Genomic DNA, 12,753 nt, shown 5'->3' on the forward strand with positions numbered 1-12,753 from the left:
CTTTTATAGTGAAGTGTCAATTACAATTACATATTAGTATTAAATGTCTATAGCTCACGAATTGAAATATCCTCCCTTATTCTTCTTGACCAATTCTTATATTGATCCTCAGTCGCTAGGATGTTGTTAGGCTGTAACATAGATCCTAGCTTCTTTGCCAATACTTCATTGTAACTAGCTCCATCAAAGTAGTTGTATTTAACTTCTAGTTCACGGTACCATTGTTGACCTTCGAGAAGTTCTTTGACCATTTTTGTGCTGTCTATGACTTCACTAAGGTCTTTACTCTTCATTTCTTTTTGCATTCTTGTCAGAATCAAATGATCTATCCTTGGGTCCTTTCGCCTTCTCTCATTGAATACTATAAATACACAATTTATGACTAGACCAGCAACGAGTTGCCAGGAGTAGGTAAGGAAAGAAGATCTTGCATAATACTCTTCTAAGACATGGAATGCAACGTCTTTTGGTAACTCGAATGTGTTGCAGATCTTAATAATATCTGCAGCAGAAATATTTACGTGCCTCTTTTCCAACAATGATAATAAATTTTTCTTTCTTGGAGATTCTAATCGCCTCTTTCTTGGACTGGATTCTGTTTGCACTGATGATTCACGAGATTCATCATCTTCTTTATAATCTTCATCAAGTACCCTCTTACTTGGTGTTGTTATGGCGACATTACCAAACACAGGAGCTGTTGAAGAGCTATCTATAACGCTTGGTGTCTCAGAATCTTCTCTTAAGTTATTGTTTGAGTTAGACCTTGAGTCATTGCTTGGTACTACTGACTCATCGGCTTCATCGTCATCTTCTTCAAAAGCCAATTTCCTTCTAATTTTCCGAGGACTGTTACTATTACTTTTATCCGGAGATTGTGGTACTACAAACGGTGATGGAGATCCCGTGCTCTTTGTAGGTGTACCAAACAGCTGTTTCTTCAACGATTGTGGGTCTTGCGCTGTGAATCGATCGTTATTCTTCACAGGTGACCTTGTTCTTCTCTTCATCGGACTCGGTGTCCAACTCATATCCTTTACAGGGGACATATTAAACAAATTCTGCTTAAAGTATCCCATAAGATTGTTCACCCTACTGGGTTGCAAGGGTATCTTATCCGTATAGTATTTCAGATCAGGCATATGCTTCTCCGCTAACCTCTCCGCTGCAAGAACAGCACATATGTGACAACGAGCCACTTCCTCATCTGGAGTAAGTACTATCTTGCTCGCAGATGTATTGTACAACGTGGTAGTCGTAGTAACCAACTTCTTCAAGTAACCTTTCCCCCAATCAACCTCTTCTCGATCCGTATACCCCAGAATATCCTGCAACGACTGCTGAACTTGCCTGCTCGACATCTTCAACCTCACTATATCCAAAATACCACTAAACCAATTTGCTCCCCAACACACCAATGCCTGGAGAAGACAGTAACAAAGAAAGACTCTTCTGTACTATTAGAGCTTGCCATTATTGTCACCTTTTTAGACTTTTCAGTTTTTGCCAAAAATCATCCGAACGTTCTTGAAATTTAAAAGAACTGAAAAATTGCAGAATTCTGAAGTAATGAACAACCATTTGGTGAGGTCAAAGAGAAACTTATCCAGTGCATAACTTAATCAGGATATATACCAACGCGTCTAGTAACTTTTAGCTACTGAACGCAGGTTTTAATTTCCCGTTTTCACGACAGTTATCCGACCAAAACTCGTGTTTTCACATCGCTGAAAGTATTCAAAGTAATATAGAGGCTGTGGAGTACAAGTGCGTTCTCTTCAGAGTGCATATAAAACTATTTATTTTACCGCTAGTGCTGTGTGCTATATTGGTATGTCTCAGTACAGGAGATACTTCGATGAGAGTGATCCCAACCAAAGCCGATACTCATCGCGTAATGGTAATGGCAGCTATTACCAATCTCGCGGTAGTCAACGCTATAACTATGAGGGGCAACCTGATGAGTCTGGTTATAGGAAGGACTACCAAAAGAGTTTAGGTGCAGGTAACGGCCAATACAACAACAGGCAGTATTCCAGAAATGACAACGGATCCAGCAACAATGTACCGCAGGGCAGGTACACACCAACCGAGTACAGCAGTAGGAGATCGTTCCATCATAACGATGCTGAAATCAAATTGCCTTCAGCCCCAAGCAGAGTACAGTACAGTTACAAAGCGCGTAACAGTGAAACGAAAGATCCTAACGCGTATCGTCCCAACCATACAGATCAAAGCTATATCCGTGGCAGAAACAGCAATGGTAAGTCATATGGACCTGTAAACATCCCAACGGGCCCTCAGCAGTCACGTATTGTTTCAAACAGAAATCATAACCAACACAATGTCTCACTACGGCCAAAGGCAACAGTCAAATACAAAAATATCGAGCAGCTTACATGTAAATACCATTACTTTGACCCAGTTGAGAAAGTACTAACTCATAGAACGGAGATGAAAAAGTGGACTGAGGTGAACAAAGATATGCCAGAAGTAGGATTTGTTGTTCAGCAAGAAACTATAAATGGTCAAGTGAAATCAGTGATTAAGAGCAGAAAGCCTGATGAAAAATCAACGGATCCTAGAAAAACTACAATTCCAAATACTGGGAACTCTTCAACAAAAAAGAAACAAAGAACTGCTCGTAAGTGCAGGAAAGAACTAACGCTGGTTCCTAGAATATCGTATGATAAGTTCTCATTGGGCCCTCCACCGTCAACAGAAGTGGTTGTTTTTGCCGAAAACTTCTCAAATACACAAATGGCCAATATTCCAGATATTTCAATTAAGAACTATTTTCGTAAGTTTGGTGAATTAGCTCATTTTGCATCTTACAGTGACCCGAAGACAGCTTTACCATTGCATCTCTATCTAGTTAAATATACTCATCCGAGTGGGAAGATTAATGATTCTGCAAAAGCAGCTTACCAAGCGGTAAAGAGTTGCCAAGAACAAAAATGCTGCATTCTAGGTTGTAATTTTAATGTTCTCTTGAACAAGAATAATGAACTTGAAAATATTATGAATAAGAGAATAACCGTATTATCTAAAGAAACTGAAAAGGTTAAACTCCAAATGGAACAGGAGAAGAAATCTGCTTTGAAAAAATCTGCAGAACTGAATAAAGAAGAAAAAGGTATATTAAAGCCATTAAAAACTATACCAGGAGATCTCAGACCGATAGTGAATAACAGACCGGCACTTTATATATCGAGGAGGTTTATTTCAGTGATGGGTCTTCGTCTGATAGATTTTAAATCAAAACTTAAGGCTTACAAATGTTCTAGATTCCTAGAACATGCTACCGGATTTTATATTATCTTCAATAACCTCGAACATGCCAAATTATGTATGGACGCAGAATCAGGAAAATTAACGATGGCTTCGCGACGGAAAAGGACTACCGTCCCTATCAATTTCATACTAATTGAGCCTTTTACATCCAGATTCTCTAAGAAATACAAAGATGTTCCATCTGACAGCAAAGAAAAAGTAGAGATTGTAAGATACAATAATAAAGAAGAATTAATTGACGCCGCCTCGAAATACATAATCGAAGATCTGGCAAAAACTCTGCATACCGAGATCAGGAAGACTATGATTGGACCAGCGGTTTTTGATACTCTTCAACCATCTAATTTCCCACAACTCGTCCAAAAAAGGAAGGAGCAGGAAGAACTTAAGAAGGCAGATATGGAAAAGAAGAAAGCAGAACAGGCTAAATCTAAAGATTTCAATATTTTCAATTTATATGCGAGCTACACCAACAAGCCAAAGAGAAGACAAAAAAGATACCTGTCTGATGAAGAAGCTGAGGAAGAATTACCCCAGAAAAAGATCAAACCACTTGCGCATCTATTGGATGAAGTTAGAGAAGACTCACCAACGTCCGGACTGGAATCTACAGATGATCCTACTGAAGGAGACAATATGTCTACTTCGTCATCAAGTGAGGACGAAGATGATATTATGGATGATTTTCAAAATGAGGATAAGAAGGATGATATGTTTTCAACTCCAGAAACTAACGAGGAAATGGACTATCATCATAAGATTGATTACAGAACTGAGAATCTTATTGATAAGGAAATTGATGATGCTTCACAAGTCAATGAAAGATATTTACCTTCTGCAACACAGTTCCCTGTTACAGTGTACCCTGAAAACACCTATGATTCTGAGTACATAGATACTGTATCGTTATTTGATCTTCAAGATGCAATTAAGGATGAAGAGGATATGGAATTTTTGAAAGAATGCCTTCCTGCGGGCGAGGATCTGGAATTTGATGATGACAATGGTTTACTTGAGTATAGGATATGGAAAATTAAGCAAATGGCCGATATTTCACAATCTTCAACTAATAACGAACTGCGTCTCAACAACCAAACTCTTGACAAAACCTTATTTGAGAAAAATATTCCATTTATTGCATCGGAGTTCAAACATATTCCTGAAAAATTGAAATCATCATACTTGCCTCATAAAAGAAGGGTTCATGAGCCTTTGAATACGGTCAGCCATCATAATGAATCAAAAGAACAGAGCCCTGATATAGCTATTAAAGAAAAGAGTGTCAATAAAGCTGATACTGGTGAGGGGTCATTGGCTGAGATCTCATCATCTAGAGACAATAGAGCATCCAACAGAAGGTTCCAGCAGAATATTGAAGCTCAGAAAGCTGCCACTGGTACTGAATCAGAGTTACTTTCTTTGAACCAGTTGAATAAGCGAAAGAAACCGGTAACATTTGCAAGGTCAGCTATTCATAACTGGGGCTTATACGCTTTGGAACCCATCAATGCTAAGGAAATGGTTATTGAATATGTTGGTGAAAGAATAAGACAGCCAGTTGCCGAGATGAGAGAAAGGCGCTACATAAAAAACGGTATTGGTTCTAGTTATCTGTTCCGTATTGATGAGCATACTGTTATCGATGCTACGAAGAAAGGTGGTATAGCCAGATTCATTAATCATTGCTGTGAACCTAGTTGTACTGCCAAGATTATTAAAGTTGGTGGTAAGCGTAGGATTGTTATCTATGCCTTACGTGACATTGCAGCTAATGAAGAACTGACCTACGACTACAAATTTGAACGAGAAACCGATGCAGAAGAAAGACTTCCATGCTTATGTGGAGCTCCAAGTTGTAAAGGATTCTTGAATTGATGATTCAGTCAACGAAAGCATAAATTCAGAATATATTTTCATTCGCCCTCATCATTACTGTGCGTGATAGATATAGTGATCAATGCAGTAATTGTGTGGGTAATGGTAACGATTAGAGTTTATTTAATATATCAAATTTTTAGCATCATACCAATAAATAATTGCATATTGCATCAATCTCTTCATACAATTAGATTTACATAAGTAAACCCATGCCAAATTAATTCAGATCAAAGGTGAAAAAAAAAAGTAGATGAGTTGCGACTAACTTGGAAGCCAAAGCATCTGATTCAAAGTCAATTGGCCAAAGCTGTATTCAATCAGCTAGGTAAAGTTATCTACCTGACCTCAAATATTATGCTGCGATGTTTGTCGTTGGCTAGAATACGATTTTGTAAGCTTAGGTTTCCTGTAAGGCTCATATCGCAGAGCAGAATTACTGAACAAGAGGTGATCAAGATTAAGCTAGGGGAATTCATAGCCAATGATGCTAGAATCACTAGAACGATAGATGAGGAGTCGACAAATACTAAAACATTGCCTCCTTCGCTGTTATATGTGCAGAAATTAATTAGTCAGTACCCAGACCATGTTGTTCTTACCCAAATGGGCTCATTTTTTGAGTTATACTTTGATCATGCTTCGACATATGCGCCATTATTGAACATTGCCTTGACCCAGAGAACTTATACTCATGGCAAAGTCCCTTTTGCTGGTTTCCCTGTACCTCAATTAAGCAGACATTTGAAGGCATTAGTCCAAGATTATGGTTACAGTGTTGTAGTTGCAGAACAGTTTAAGAAAGATGGCTACGCAACAAATGAAAATAATAGATTCTATAGACGTGTTACTAGAATTGTAACGCCAGGCACATTTATAGATGAAGCATTAGATAATTACTCTGAGAATACTTTTCTGCTCACAATTGAGTTTCCTGAGAACTTTACTAATTATGTTGCAGAGGATAACTTGAGAATTGGGATATCTTGGTGTGATATATCCACTGGAGAAATCTATATCCAAGAGCTGCCTTTAAAGGATCTTATGAATGCTATTACAAGAATAAAACCGAAAGAGATCCTATTAAATGCGAGAGAGCTCTCAGATGATATTATCTCTGGTAACTGGTATCCACAGTTAGCAGAACTAAAAAGGTACTTCATCAATTATTATACTACAACCACTAGATATAGAACTCTCGATACTTATTTTGATATGTTTGCTGCTACTAGGGCGTCTGGTATGAGACAAAGACTGAGGATGGAATTGAACGAGTACTCTATAAAGGAGACTGCAGCATTGCGGAATCTTCTATCCTACGTAGCTGAACATTTGCCAGAATGCGCAATAAACTTCCAATTTCCAAAGAGACAGATTACAACGGATATTCTACAAATTGACTCCAGAACGACTAAAGCATTAGAGTTGCACAGCACGATACGTGATAATTCAAAAAGAGGAACGCTCCTAAACACTATGAGAAGAACTGTAACACCTATGGGGACTAGGTTATTATCACAATGGCTATCTGGTCCATCGATGAATATCAAAGAAATAAAGTTAAGACAAAGTATAGTATCGCTTTTTCTTGCTGATAAGCGCTCCCATGATAAAATAATATCTGAGCTGAAAAAGATTCAAGATATAGTAAAATTGTTGCAGAAATTCAACTTTGGTAGAGGGACACCTCTAGAAATGCTGGAACTAGTGAAATCACTAAAAACAGCCCAAGTTTTACAAAGTTTACTCAATGACCTATTAAAGGAGAGTAATGGCAAATCTAAAAATGGAATTAGTGAGATTATTGAAAGACTAACATTTCCTGAATTATTTTTGGAAGAGATTTCTAATGCTTTAAATGAGGAACATATAATATATCAGGGTGAGAGAACCTTTAATACAGAGGGAGAGATAGCCATAAAAGAGACTATCCTTCCTGATGAAAGAGCCCAACTAAAGAGCAAGGATAATGGCTACAGTTTAAAGTTGATAATCAATCCCGAGTTTAGCTCTGCTATACAATCATTACTAGCTGAACGTTCGCAATTGTTAAGTCAAAAGCAGAACTTGAGAAAAGACTATGAAACATTCTTTATCGATCGTTTTGGAGTTAAATCATTTTTACTAAAACAGAAAGCATCGGGTGAGTTTGTAATCCATGTAACAGCAACTTCGACTGTGATTACGCTATTATTAAAACACCTGAAAGAGAATAAGGAAAGTCTTGGTTTTACTATAGTACAAAAATCCTCACAAACGTGCTGGTTGATGCATAAATCCTGGAGCGATCTAGCTGATAAGTTAAATCAAAATGAACAGAGTATACGATATGCTGAAGATGGCATCATCGATGGGTTCATCTCCGAAATTCTAAAGAAGAGTGACGATATTAGAGTTGTTGCTGATGCTATTGGTTATATAGATACATTGTGCTCTTTCGCTACATTAGCTGAGGAGAAACAGCTCATTAAACCGAAAGTGGATTTGACCAGAAGTTTCGAGATTGTTGATGGAAGACATTTGGTAGTGGAGGATGCATTGAAGAAAAAAAATTTGGTACCTTTTACCGCGAACAACTGTGATTTATCAAGCAACGATATATGGGTTATCAGTGGTCCCAATATGGGCGGTAAGTCAACTTTTCTGAGACAGAATGCGATCATTGCAATACTAGCACAGATAGGATGTTTTGTACCTTGTAGGAAAGCACATATTGGACTTGTCGACAAGATATATAGCAGAGTCGGAAGCGCAGATGATCTTTATAATGATATGAGCACATTTATGGTTGAAATGGTTGAAACGTCCCTCATACTGAATGGAGCTACAGATAGATCGTTAGCAATTTTGGATGAGATAGGTAGAGGAACTAGTGGCAAAGAAGGCGTTGCTGTAGCCTATGGGACTCTGAAACACCTTTTGCAAAACAACAAATGCAGGTCATTATTTGCAACCCACTACGCTCAGGAACTGAAACAAGTGGCAGACCAGGATCTCTCTGAAGATACCCACCGTATACATTACTTCCAGACAAGTATCAGGGAAACAAATGACCCAAACAAGTTCTATTACGATCACAAGATGAGGCCCGGCATCAGCCAAAAATCGGATGCACTGAAAGTGGCTCGTATCGCAGGGTTCCCACAGGACGCCTTGAATGACGCATCCACAGCATTAAAACTACTGTGTTCAGCACGATCTATTTAATATCTGTACATAGGCTAGCTATACTTTTACAATAGATATCAAAGTTAGCATTGGAAACTATGGGCTATCATTGATCCAAGAAAAGTGAAAAAAAAAAATCCGAAAGTGACATCTTACCATTATGAAGAGTAAGTGACAAAAGTTCATCGTATCTACAATAGTCAAACGCAATTTCAAATGGTAGGTATACTTACAGGTTATCTGTCTTAGATTGGTTGTTGTTTGTCATAGGTTTCAAGCTAGTATTTGCATGGCCAGGTAGTTGTTCAATCAGATTGTGTAATAGATTTTTTTTATAGATAGGCATAGGCATAGAAGGAAGGCATACCAGCTACACATAATGAGTTTCAGTTTAGAGCAAGCACTAGGTTTCAGGGTTAAGATCACTAATCTTTTGCATGATGTGATTGATGGTAAGATTTATTCGTACAATTCCATGTCGAACACACTGACCATCCAGTTGCCAAAGAAGAATAATGCCAACCCATCCTTTAAGATCATCAAATGCTCTTTTATCAAGAGTTTGGAAGTGATCGGTGACAAGCCTCCATATAACAGCTTCAAGAGACAGCAAATCAAGCCTTCTACGGTGAGTGTGGAGAGAGTACAGAAGTTGCTGAACACAAGAATAGAGGAAGCCAAGAGAGAAGCTGATATGAAGAAAAGAGGTATCACAGCCGAAGGACAGTATATATTCGATGCATTGTCCAAGACTGTATCAGACACTAGATGGGACGGCAAGAATATCGTGGTGCTAGACGACATAATCATAGCATCACCATACAAGCAGGAAAATGTCAAATCATTGAACACCCACGGCAACCAATCTCTGAACTTAATTCACAAGATTCTGGAGAGAAGTTGGAAAGAACTGGAGAGTACAAAGAAAGGTGGTTAAAGGCAATATATGCAGCAAGAAGTCTCCACAAACAGAATAGTAAATAATCATTTCATGTTTTTCTGACTGTTTGCATCAAAATTTTGTAATAAAAACTATCCAACAAACCAACATGCGCAACTGTATCATATACATGTCCATATTTAATAAATCAATCTTAATCAAATTCATATTATCTAGCAATCATAGCCATATCTATTACCCGTATTCCAACTCTACTTGCAATGTCATGTGACCTAAAGTGAATTTGCACACGATGTGCTTACTAAGTGGATTTAGTACCAACAATCAGCGATGACTTTAGCAAGGAACTTATATAAAACCTGTGTGAGTACGCCATTTCAGTAAGTTTGTGATGCTACCAGCAGTAACTAAGCAGTGAATTAGGAAGTTGACCAAGATGTCTGAGTATATTAATGAGAATCCTGATGTGTTAGATGAGAGTGATCTTCCAAAGAGAGCTGAGGATGCTTCAAATCAGTTGCTTTTGAACGGTATTAGCAACAAGACTACTTTGGAAAGGAAGAAGATGTTGTTACAGATTGAGAACTCCACAGATTCATCGTTGCAGAAGAATATCGAGCTATTTGACAAACTGCTTTCATTAAACCAAGTACCAGATCTTGTCTCGGATAGCGGTGATGATTGTGTAAGTAATGAAGAAGACGGTGAAGATTATGATCCGGTCGATGAGCAAGAAATCTACGATTTGATTGCCTACATTCAGGACCCAGAACACCCTCTAACGCTGGCACAGCTTTCGATTGTAAACCTTCAGGATATCAAGGTGGTGGATAGTGGGAATCCAGCAGATATCGCCGAAGTGCTAATTAAGATAACCCCAACTATTACTCACTGTTCCTTAGCTACATTGATTGGTCTGGGAATTAGAGTTAGGCTGGAGAGATCTCTGCCCCCGCGGTTCAGAATCACAATTATGGTAAAAGAAGGCACACATAATTCGGAAAACCAGGTGAACAAGCAGTTGAACGACAAGGAAAGAGTTGCAGCAGCATGTGAAAATGAACAGCTTCTTTCAGTGGTCTCAAAGATGCTGTTGACATGCAAATAGGTGCTTAAGATAAGTTAGAGGGCATGAATTCTAGTGTCTTTTTTTTTTTTAACGGACAGGCATTCTGACTTCGGGTATAGAAGTAGAATAACGTAACTGGAGGAACTGCATCCCGATCTTGGACGTCTAATAAGGCATACAGGAAGAAGGGGAGACTTTCAGCTCCACATAATAGGAGTGCCAGTCTATATATGCACACAAGTCATCTGACTAAGCTCATGTGAAAGTTATGCGAAAAAGAGAAAAAAAAAAGTTAAAAAGCTAAAATGCTAAAAACGCGATGACCTTCAACCGAAAATATGAAAACATGGCAATATAGTTAGTTTTTAACTCAGATATTTGTAGTTGTTCATACTGTGAGTAAATTGCTATCGGTATAATTACTGTTTGCAAGACATTGTTATTTTTTTCAAGATAAAATTGGCTAATTCCAATTTAGATCGTGCATTTGAGTTTGAATCACGATCACACGTTATAGACTGTACTATTAGCATTGGCGTATTATAAAGCAGGATTTGTAGTAGTTTAGAAAAGAGACAAAGAAAATGGGTTATTTTGTTCCTCAAGACAAAATAGCGAACTTAAAATACTACAAGTATCAAAGCGAGGATCTCTCTGTTGTGTCGAAATATGTTCTTAAGCCATTTTGGCTGAAATTTCAAAAGATATTTCCCTCATGGATGGCACCTAACGTTATCACGTTATCAGGACTAGGATTTATCCTGTTCAACCTATTGATTGTGCTGTATTATGATCCCAATTTAGATAAAGAAACTCCAAGATGGACTTACATTTCCTATGCATTCGGTATGTTTATGTACCAGACGTTTGATGGCTGTGATGGAATCCATGCTCGTCTAACTGGCCAATCCGGTCCATTAGGTGAATTATTTGATCATAGCATTGATGCTTTAAACACAACTCTATCTTTGTTCTTATTCTGCTCGGCTGCATCTGTGGGATATACACCAAAATTTTTGTTCTGTCAATTTTGTTGCTTGTTGAACTTTTATTTAAGCACATGGGAAGAGTATCACACACATATTTTATTTCTAAGTGAAATGTCTGGGCCTGTTGAAGGAATCTTAACCATAGCTTCTTCACTTTTCTTAACGGGGGTTTTTGGACCGGACTTAATGTGGCACACCGCTTGGTTCAACTTAACATTTAATAATTACACCTACGGGGTAACATTTTTAGATATATTTTTGTTCTCTTTGTTTGTCGGTGTCATTTTTAATGTTAAGTCGTCCCTGAAGAATGTTCAAAGATACTACAAGGACTCTTTTGTTACTAATCATGGCACTGAAAATGCAACTACAGAGTCAAATAGAGGGCTGATCCCTTTCTTTGCTTACTCCGGATCAGTTTTTTTGTTGATTCTGAGCTATCCTCAAATTATTTCTCTTCCACTAATTTTATCAATTGGTCTAACTGCTGCATTCATGGTCGGTAGAATTATTGTGGCACATTTAACAAAGCAAGAGTTCCCTTTCATTCATTTCCCAATGTTTATTCCGATTCTTCAACTTCTCACTGCATCCGTGGTTGTTGAGTATTTAGGACATGATATATTTCAAACGTGTTTTGCCTTAGCCTGGTTAGGTTTCGGAGTCACTTTAGGGATTCATGGCTTGTTCTTTAACGAAATTATCTATGAGTTCACCAACTACTTGGATGTCTATGCTCTATCAATTAAACATCCTAAACACAAGTAATAATTCAAGGCCTACTGTATCAAAATATTTCAAGTTCCTACAACCCAGGATGAACAAAAGTATGTGCTTTCAATACTTCTAACGATATGACTATAGGTCACGTTAAATGGCATTATCATTTTAATAACTGTTTGTTTTTATCACTACAACACTAATATCTAGCATCGATTATAGAATAAATTATGTTAATCACATTGCATACTATCATATTTGTCCTTCTACTATTGAAAACTTATAAACTGTTCGTCATCATCACAGCTTTCTGTCCATTGGTAAGAGCCACAATACAAATATCATATAGGTGGCATTGCACACCTATATGATAATCCCTACCAGATATAAATGGGACGGACATTTGCCTACGCGGAGAAGGGGCAATACGCTATTCCAGAGCTTAAATAATATGTATCACGTGATACATCCGCGCTTAATCTTTTTCAGAAAATAAATTGTATTTGCCGCCGAATTAAAAGGGCGTATAGGCTTCACAACCAGACACTCAATCTTACGATTGACACAAAAGCAAATTTTTGGAACTTTTGGACTGTGGTACTTTTAATCTTTACCAACTTGCTCTCACTGGTGATATTGCTGTTTTTCGTTGGCCATAGCTGCGTCGAAAGTCTCCGTTTCCTAGAGGAATCGCTATTAATTTTACGCTGACCAAGTCCATTTATCTGGTGAGATAC

General features: G+C 37.9%; 6 protein-coding genes across 6 annotated transcripts; 5 read left to right on the plus strand and 1 right to left on the minus strand.

Moving 5' to 3' along the window:
- Positions 1 to 47: 47 nt before the first annotated feature.
- On the minus strand, positions 48 to 1,361 carry ORC6 (origin recognition complex subunit 6; the record flags this gene model as incomplete). The annotated part of the gene is made up of 1 exon (XM_449332.1): positions 48 to 1,361. The coding sequence occupies one exon, from the start codon at positions 1,359 to 1,361 to the stop codon at positions 48 to 50; it is 1,314 nt and encodes a 437-aa protein (XP_449332.1).
- A 472-nt stretch (positions 1,362 to 1,833) lies between these two features.
- SET1 (histone methyltransferase SET1) lies at positions 1,834 to 5,169 on the plus strand (the record flags this gene model as incomplete). Its single annotated transcript, XM_449333.1, has 1 exon — positions 1,834 to 5,169. One exon carries the CDS (start codon positions 1,834 to 1,836, stop codon positions 5,167 to 5,169), a length of 3,336 nt encoding a protein of 1,111 aa, XP_449333.1.
- A 357-nt stretch (positions 5,170 to 5,526) lies between these two features.
- On the plus strand, positions 5,527 to 8,376 carry MSH1 (mismatch repair ATPase MSH1; the record flags this gene model as incomplete). The annotated part of the gene is made up of 1 exon (XM_449334.1): positions 5,527 to 8,376. One exon carries the CDS (start codon positions 5,527 to 5,529, stop codon positions 8,374 to 8,376), a length of 2,850 nt encoding a protein of 949 aa, XP_449334.1.
- Positions 8,377 to 8,716: 340 nt separating this feature from the next.
- LSM12 (Lsm12p) lies at positions 8,717 to 9,274 on the plus strand (the record flags this gene model as incomplete). The annotated part of the gene is made up of 1 exon (XM_449335.1): positions 8,717 to 9,274. The coding sequence occupies one exon, from the start codon at positions 8,717 to 8,719 to the stop codon at positions 9,272 to 9,274; it is 558 nt and encodes a 185-aa protein (XP_449335.1).
- A 400-nt stretch (positions 9,275 to 9,674) lies between these two features.
- CIA2 (iron-sulfur cluster assembly protein CIA2) lies at positions 9,675 to 10,346 on the plus strand (the record flags this gene model as incomplete). Its single annotated transcript, XM_449336.1, has 1 exon — positions 9,675 to 10,346. The coding sequence occupies one exon, from the start codon at positions 9,675 to 9,677 to the stop codon at positions 10,344 to 10,346; it is 672 nt and encodes a 223-aa protein (XP_449336.1).
- Positions 10,347 to 10,891: 545 nt separating this feature from the next.
- Positions 10,892 to 12,064, plus strand: EPT1 (bifunctional diacylglycerol cholinephosphotransferase/ethanolaminephosphotransferase; the record flags this gene model as incomplete). Its single annotated transcript, XM_449337.1, has 1 exon — positions 10,892 to 12,064. One exon carries the CDS (start codon positions 10,892 to 10,894, stop codon positions 12,062 to 12,064), a length of 1,173 nt encoding a protein of 390 aa, XP_449337.1.
- Between the last annotated feature and the right edge of the window lie 689 nt (positions 12,065 to 12,753).

Source organism: Nakaseomyces glabratus, chromosome L (genome assembly GCF_010111755.1).
Source record: "Nakaseomyces glabratus chromosome L, complete sequence".
Taxonomy (NCBI): Eukaryota; Fungi; Ascomycota; class Saccharomycetes; order Saccharomycetales; family Saccharomycetaceae; genus Nakaseomyces; species Nakaseomyces glabratus.